General features: G+C 28.6%; 1 protein-coding gene across 1 annotated transcript; it reads left to right on the top strand.

Moving 5' to 3' along the window:
- The first annotated feature begins 565 nt into the window (after window positions 1-565).
- On the top strand, window positions 566-5,065 carry LOC132948354 (uncharacterized). Its single transcript, XM_061018783.1, has 2 exons — window positions 566-686; window positions 4,575-5,065. The coding sequence occupies exons 1-2, from the start codon at window positions 671-673 to the stop codon at window positions 5,063-5,065; spliced, it is 507 nt and encodes a 168-aa protein (XP_060874766.1). The 5' UTR covers window positions 566-670.
- The last annotated feature ends 4,440 nt before the right edge of the window (window positions 5,066-9,505 follow it).

Here is a 9,505-nt window from a genome sequence, read left to right as displayed (position 1 = left end):
CTCTACATAAGTAATACATAATACAATTCTCCAGACTTTCTCATACTGGTTTATAAATTATAATAAGTTATATTCTATACTTATCAAGTTGGTTGTCAAAACATATCATGTGACTGCTGGTGACTGATGCCCCTGCGAATTCTGTCAATTTGTACCACTGCTTATAAACTAACAAAATGTACTTAATTGTATACTCAATTTTAATATCAAACATATAACATAGACACATAGTATACCTAGGTACATACGACTTTATTTTATAGGAAGTGAAAAACTATTTCGAACTAATTAACGTAAAATTATATTAAAATAAATATTAAAAATTATTGAGATATAATGATAATATTATAATAAAAACAGCCTCCTATAAAGGATGTCCCTTTTACAAAAAACATCATCTCAAAATTCTCAACTCGTATAAAACATAAGGCTGTCAAATACAATAGGTAATTGTTATACCCCTACCTTAACTCCACTCCCAACTCTAACTGATTATATAAAAATATTATCAACCATGTACACCAAAAACTTAAGTCTGTCATTAGTCCACTACTACTCTTAGTAACAACATTATTAAATAATCTTCACCGTTTACTATTTTCATTCTGTATAATAATAAGATCTTTTCAATTTCATTAACTATTGTCAACATTATTATCTACAACTTGTCATGTGTTTTAATGAAGGTATTAAAATAATATTTGATGTATGCTATAACCATAGAATATAGATATATACAACAACTAGATAGCCGTATTTATACTACAGTTGTGACCAATGTTGAAGTTGGCCGCCATTTATAAAGCAGGCAATGTTTACATTGATTTTACATTTATTCATATATACATTATACATATATAAATATATAAGTATATATACATGTCATTACATAATATATACCTACTGTGATCATATTATTTTGTAAACAATTCCTGCTTTGTAAATGGCGGTCGACTTCGATGATAAGAAGGAGCCGGCTATCTAGTTATTGTATTTGTAAATATAAATATATATGTAATATATTATATATGAATATAATGCCTATAATATTTTCCATTTGTATAAATGGTTTGTATAAGTGTACTATAAGAATATTTTATATAATAAAGAATATTAGAGAATAATATATCGATTAATTGTATAGGTTTTCGATATTTTGTGTTGCAGTGTCGTAAATAATATAATTTATTTGCCCGATAGGCGATAACAGTGATATATATACGTATTGTATATTTATATATCAACGTATATACAATAATTATAACCCATATAGTGATTTTATAGTCTGTAGATAACGAGGAAAAAATGTGTTAGTTAAAAAAAGTCATTAATCTAATTTCATTAAATAAATAAAATATTACCTATATTATTTAAAGAAGTTTTTTTTTAAGCGGTGTTATTTTTTCTTACCTATGTATTTATTTTAGTATTTTTTTGTATTACATATAAAGGCATATTTTTAATTTAAGAGAATATTATTATATAAAAGCATATTTTTCAACTTTTTAAGAGTATATTAGCATCTTATTTTGACTATTTTAAGAGAATATTATTCCGGCCTCTAAAGTAATTATTAATTATCAAGATAAAATAGTATAGGTAAGCTGGTTTCTCAATAAATTAAAAAAAAAAAAAGAAAACTACTTATTTGTATAAGTTGTAGGAGTTGGTAGGTACGTTATTTAGTGTAACATTTGGAAAAACCTACACCTGCTGAGGTTTAATTGAAAATGATATATGAGTATAAATTAGTATTCTATCGATTAATTTGGTTTATTATACTTAAAATACAAAGTTTCTCATACCACGCTTAGACATGAAATTTAAATGAGTTTGGTATCGAAGGACTTAAGGACCAATGTGATATAAAATCTATTTACAAAACTATAATAGGTGGTACATTTTTAAGATTTTGTTCATAGCTTAACCTGCAATCAATAATAATTAAAAAATACAATATAGAATTTAAATAATTATTAATAACTTGGTTTATTTAGGTACTATTTCGAAAGATAAGCTTGAGTTGGAAGTAAAGATTTACAATTTACATAACAAATTTACAAATACAATACCTATAAATAAAAGAATTAAAAGACATTTCACATAATATAATATTATGAATATTTTACGTTCCAATCATAGTGAAAATTAATCATTTAAAATTGTTTAAATAAAAACAAAACACGGAAACGCCCAAAATATTATGTTTATGTGTGGATGTATAATTGTCGCTAAGCACTAAAAACTCGTTTGCTGGTATTAAACTGCTGACTAAAAAAAAAATTACCATGATTTTCGTCGTATACAATTCTAGTGTATTTATGGTAACATTTGCAGACGTCCTTCGGGAGACGCTTGTGAAGATGTATTTTTTCTTCGGCTATTGATTGGTTTGTATCGAATTTCATTTATTTTGTCCGTTTATCATATTATACTGTTACACTGATTTAAAAAAAAACTATAAACGGTATACGATATATTACAATTATTTAAGTAAATAATTAATAATTATTATAAGTATTAACAACACGTAAACGTTTATAATACATATTTAGTTAAAAAAAAAAAGGTTGTGTTTCAATTTTTATAATTTATTTCGTCAATATATTATAGGACTCTTAAAATCGTAACTATTGCGCCCAAATAACTAATATACTGGGACTGGCTTGAAGACTTGCAGACTGTAGTGCAAATAAAGGCCCCAATGTTAGTTGGCTAGAATGAATTATGGGTTATTTGTTGATGGCTGATACTTTTAAGACAATTTGATATTAAATATTAATTAATTGTAGTTATCTAAATTCTAAATAGTAAAAATGAAAATCTATCCATTGGTAAACACATCAATCAAGACCGGATGGAGATGATTCGGCTCATTTTTTAAAAACAATGTTTTCGTAATATTCCTAATTAGGATTTTACGTGAAAAAAATGAATAAGTTGCTTAGAAAATTGGAAAATTCTGGAAAAATTGAAAGGTCTTTTTTAATTTGATTTCTCTATAAATTGTTTTTTATTTATAAATAGTTGCCAAGTTACATACCTATAGTATAATTAATAATTGTTATTATGGTTTGATAAAATAATTTAAACTTATAATTTTGATATTTGGTCTCTATATATTTTTAACCCGTGTTTGTTCATCTGAAGTTCATAAACTCAAAAACTACTGGACCGTTTTCAATAAAAAGTTATACCAATAGATTCCTTAAGAGTTATTTTTTCCAGCCCCCAGGTAGCTCACACATGCATTTTTTTAGCTTACGAAAAAAGAATATTTTATTTGTTTATTTATAGGAATGCCAGTGGTTGCATATTATATTACTATTATAATTAATAGCAATATGGTATAAAATAATATATATTTTTTGAGAAATATATTTATAAAAAAAAACAAATCTTTGATACGAGCAACGCTGAGCAGGGCAGCTATAGTTCTTAATAATACAATTATTATTAACAGTATCAGTTTTATTATATGATATGAATTTGTTATCAATAATTTTATTGGCTAGACCAAATTGTTTCACATATTCATCCAGCTATCCAGGGTTCATAAAAGGTGGATGAGCATAAAATTGCTCTGCCACTGAGGTCTAGAAGACATGTTCAATGTTCATAATATCTAAACATGCGCCACCGAACAGGGGTATACCGTTCAGCACATTTCCCCGATATTCAACGGCCCTGTTATTATGGACATTGGACATGTATAAGCACAAACAAAAGCATAATAGTAATACAACATGCATAAAAACAATACGATTTCTATCATTCACGAAGAAGAAGAATAGGTCGGCATTAGCAAGGCAACAGCTGAGGCTCGTTAAAATAGTAATTATATTTGTGACGTACAGAGAAACGAGACGAGAATGCCATAATAATCGAGCGTGAACTTTGAAATCGACCTTGGTGGAGGCAGTGTTTTAATGAAAAATTAATTATTGCAAATAAATATTTATGAGTATTGTACTCGTATATACGCAGTGGGTCGATAGATATTACCGCTCATTTAGTTTGCCTCAAAGTGCATAAATAATATTATGGCAATTAATTATATAATTTATGTTATATGTACCTGTAAAGTGTAAGTTGTAACTTAACTATATAATATGACGATTATACAATTATAATTTGCATATAATAATACAACCAATACTAACGGGGTCAAACAGTCTTATTCTTTTAAATCTGAAAACGATATAACTTAAACTTGATATACATTTTCAAAATAAATTAGGTTTGCCTATAGTTAGATAAAATTTAAATTTTCAAAATGTTCTTCTTAGGCCTTAGTTCAATAAAATGCCAATATATTGTGAGCAAAATCAAGAAATTTAGTTCAATAAATGTTTGAATAAAAGTTAGGTACTGAGCACATTTTTTTCCGATAAAACTATACAAACTACAAACATATTATATTATTATTCATACAAATCGTAAACTTTCACTGGTCACCTGTTTATTCGCTTATTAATTTTCAATAATATTCTAATAATACAATGCATGATAGCTATAATACGACACCTGCACTATACCTATATCACTATTATACCTACATAATATTATCAAAGGCTTTCACACGATGATGATGTCGGCGTCACGGTTACTCTTGACGGTGGTTTTGGTGTCTTCGGCGACGGCGGTGGTGTCGTACTACCCGACGGATCTCGCGCTCCAGGATAGCAATCTGAAGGACCGGTTGAAGGCGCAACAGGACGGCGGAAAAGCGGACGACGGCCTCGCGGTGGCGTACTTACCAGCCTACGTGATACCCGACGGGTCGCCGGTGGACCCGTGCGTGACATGCAGGCCTCGTCGGACCACGCACAATTGCCGGCGAATCACTGGGGACAGGTGTCCGGGTCGATCTAGCCCGACCTGCACAACGAAACGCTGCAGTACACCTCAATCCCCAACCGGATCTAAGAAATGCTTCAGCAGCTCTACGTTGTACCCTAGTTCTGCTGCAGCTTCCTTGTACTCCGCCGCTGGAGACACGGCGAAAAGCAGCCCTCCTTCTTCCATCACCCACGTCAAACCAAACCGGAATGATGGACCGTAACGTTTCGAGTCCAACGTCTTGTGATACATAACTCAATGCGTCCTTGATATTATTATATTAATTGTAATAGTATGTGTAGATTCCTATTTATACTATTTTGATACCTACATATCAATAATCATAATCGAGTGTTGGAAATGCAATGCTTTTTTTTTTAGATACCTACGAATTACAATTTTTTTTTACAATCTTAAATTCATATTATAAAAAGTGGAAAGTTGGTAACCTCTCTGTTGTACCTATAGTTGTATAGTATAAGTGTCGACGGTCGAGTATTCGAGTGTAAACCTCGTCATTGAGTAAATCACTATAATGTATGCGTTCAATTTGAAGTCAATGATAAATTATTAAACAATTTTATGAATTTATTATTATAACTACAAAATAATCTGCACATTTTCATGATTATAACAAATTTCATAAAAACTTTAAATGTTTATAAAAAATATCGGACAATTTATGAAGAACCTTGTACTATATTTTCTAAGGTTTTTGGGTTTTTGACACAGCGGAGAATTTTTTTCAACATTTATAGGAAAAAAAAAATCAAGTAAATCTAAAATGTTAAATGTTTATATATAGCTAAAAGAAGAGTAAAAATATTTTGAAAATGTTATGACGTGTAGGAAATTATAATACGAAGGTATCAACATGTCTAAACCTATCTACGGTTATTTGTTTTTGGGTTACAACAAAAAACAAAATTAATTTTGCCAAATACTGACTTTGCGTATAAAAGTTTTTTTGTTAATCCCCGTTGTTTTGAAAAGTTATAGGAATTATTTACTTTTGGCCACCCAAAGTACCAATTAGATCCAAGTTCCTACAAAAAACCAACCACAAAATTGAAAATCAAAGCATTTATACCACGATTTAAGATATACTATATATCTTAAATCGTAATTTAATGGGTGATAACAGACAGAAAATAATAACATCATTGTAAAACACAGATATATACTATAATACATAATTGTATTATAGTAGTATATATAATCTGTGTTATAAAAAAAAGATATAAAAAATTTGTATCATACATAAAATTTTCATCTTCTGGTAAAATAGGATTATTATACTAGCGCACTCTTGTTTGTGATTTGGGATCACGGGTGTGTTGAAGTGGATCGTTAATCATCCGTAAGATCGCATTGCATTAACCGTTTCTAGGTGAATGGTGTTACAACATTATAATTTATAAATTAATAATCAATCCGCCGTAATATAAATTCTAATACTATTTTATAATACTTATTGTACTAATAAATTAAACAGGGACACCATGTATTTTGTATATAGATTAATGGCCAATTAAATTCAACACAAAAAATAACAAAGACATTTTCAGCGCCAAACCGAATTTATTTGTACATGCCTATTATTTTAGCCTTTAGGCTAATAAAATTTCGTGTGTATATACCTATATATGCTTACACCAAAAAAATAATCGATCAGAAATTGGTTTTTCGTAAAAATTCCCATTTTTCCTTAGTTTTTTTTTGTTTTACCGAACACTTTTGAAAACTACTGGGAATTTTCAATTTTTACCTCTTGAACGCATCAACTTACATTCACTTTCCTATTAAAAAAGATACTGAAGTAGAAAATCGGAGCATTTTTACTGCCCAAAAAGTTGATAAGACTGAAAAAAACACATAGGTCATTGTAAAACCAATACATTTTTTCGTTACGCTCGAAATTTAAAAATGTAACACTGTGTCAGTTAAAAGGACGTGATACCCGGATGTACGTTGTCTCCGTCTTACAAGTGCGTAACTTAGTAAATTGTACGCTCATAGTAAAAATCATATGTTAGTTTAAAAATTTGAGTGAATTGACCTCTCATAAAATGTAAAGGTAAGATTATCTAGGCAACCTCATGAGCTTTTTATTATATTTCAAAGCGAGTTATGAGTATTTTAAAATTGCAAATTGTTTGTACGTTGGATTTCCACACGATTTCTTATAATAAGTATAATGATTTTCTTATTTTGTTTTAATTAAAACACGACTAATCATAGATACTTTAAATTTTCACTTAATGTTGATTATATCTATTATTTCTATTTTCGAAAACATTTAAAAAATATTTTGGCTCTTTATTGGAGCTATTATAAATATATAAGTTTTATGTAGGTAGTTTCGTAGGTTCTAAAAATAATTAGAACAATTTAATTCGAGCGTATCGATAACAATATTTGTTTTATGATTTATAAATTGGTAAATGGTGGATAGCCTGGATAAATTTGGTTCCTACAATTTTTGACCAAAAACGTACCCTTCCCTTTTTGACGAAATTTAAAAAAAGGTCAATTTCCTTTTCGGCCAAAACAAAAAGTTTTTTTTTTTTTATTTAGAAAAATATATTTACAATCTATTTTACAATAATCAGTAAGTATGATGACAAAGTTTATATAACATTATAAAATATTCGAATAGGAAGACCCTCAGTAGTGTCACCTGACCAGAGATTACATTAAGTTATTGTTTAGTTAGGTCATAAGTTATGACTCGTAACATTATAATTTTATGCTTTGAGCAAGTCTCGGGGCCACAGCCTTTTTAGTCTTTTAGGGACGTGTGTTGCAGAGGATAATTTTTGGATTAAAGGATTATAATGAGTGTGTAGTTTAGAAAAGAATTTGGTATAATGGGATTTGGCCAATTCGTTAAGAGTGGGTAGTTTTAAATCTTTGTGGAGATTTTTATTTGTTACGTACCAGGGGGAGGAGGTGATTAGGCGTAAGCATATTGATTGAAATGCTTGTAGTGTTCTAGTGTTTGAAGGCTTTGAAGACCCCCATATCTGAATGCCATAGAGCCAGACCGGACGGATTATCACTTTATATATTGTCACCTTGTTTGTTAGGGATAGTTTGGATTTTAAAAGAGGTCTAAGGAGGTGCAGCCTGGAGTTGACTTGTTTACGCTTTAGTTTCAGGTGAGGGCCCCACGTAAGACGTTTGTCAAATGTGAGCCCTAAGTACTTAACTTCATTTGCTGTTGGAAGGACTTTGTTGTTGAGCATAACTGGGGGGCAGTCAGAGTTTCGTAAAGTGAATGTTACGTGAGTTGATTTGGTTTCGTTTATTTTTATTTTCCAACAAAAAGTTTAATAATTAATATTATATACTTTTGATCTGAACGTTCTACTTATAGAAAATTATTAAATATTTATTATACCTAATAGTTGTATAAAAAAATATATAGATAAATAATATTAAATATAATAGGTAATATGAAATTGTCAATAATTGTTAAACATAATAGTAATAGATATTTGTATAATAATATATTAAAAAATAAAATAATATATAATTTTGAAAACTATTAAAAGTATAGGTTAGAATTTTTCAATAGTTAAATATATTATAATTATTATTATAATATTATATTTTATTAATATATTTTACAAATTTTATGCAACTTAATTATTTAATAATTTTCAAAATATTTGCAATAATTTTACAAATATTATATATTATTTTATTTAATATACCTAATAGGTATACACGTTACTATTATATTGATATAATTATTATTTATTTATATATCTTTTTATACAACTTATAGGTATAATAATATATATTTGATAATTTTCTACAAGACTCATAATATAAATTATTATTGATCATTTTATTTTGGCCCAAAAGTGAATCTGCCGAAAAGGGAATCGACCTTTTTTTAAATTTGGTCGAAAAGTGAATTAGCCGAAAAATAAAGGGTACGTTTTTGGTCAAAAAGGGTCTTGCCTCTCGCCCATCTATAGTGCTTGATTTATAAAAAAATAAGAAAGATTCTCCTCAGCGGACGTTGGATGAAAGAGCATTTCACACATACAAGGTTCCTTATAAGTTTCTGTAAGAGGAAATTAAACAAATAAGTTGAATGTAAATACACAATTTTATCTTAAGTTAAGATTTTGACATGTCATAATTACTAAAAATTGCAAATTATTTCTAGTTAGAAATTCATAAGAATGTTGTTACATATAGGTGTCTAAATTTTGAAATTTATTTGAAATTTTTATACAAGATTCTCCTTAAGTTTTCCTACATTGGACATAAAAGAAAAATTTACTGAAGTCAAATAAATTTTTTACGAGCGTTTAAAATTAGATATTGGATATTCACACTTAAATTAACGAACTCTCGTACAACAATTTTCTTATTTTGTTGTTATTTAAAAACTATTAACCATAGCTGGTAGCTGTGACGTAAAATTTAATGTATTGCGTAAGGAATTGCCGCCGATGATGTATAGCCACAATTATATTATTATAAAATATCATAAGAAATTTTGGAAAATCCTTTCTTTTTGCACATCTGTAGACTGTAGCCCAACATCCAAACCTTGGAGGAACGGCAGCTTTTCTATACCCCCTTTACCATGTCACAGGAATGAACCACAATATTGATGAATAAAAATTGTACCAATGTCACA

This window comes from Metopolophium dirhodum, chromosome 7 (assembly GCF_019925205.1).
Source record: "Metopolophium dirhodum isolate CAU chromosome 7, ASM1992520v1, whole genome shotgun sequence".
Classification (NCBI taxonomy): domain Eukaryota; kingdom Metazoa; phylum Arthropoda; class Insecta; order Hemiptera; family Aphididae; genus Metopolophium; species Metopolophium dirhodum.
The sequence above is the reverse complement of the archived record's forward strand: the minus strand, read 5'-3'. Positions and strand labels throughout refer to the sequence as shown.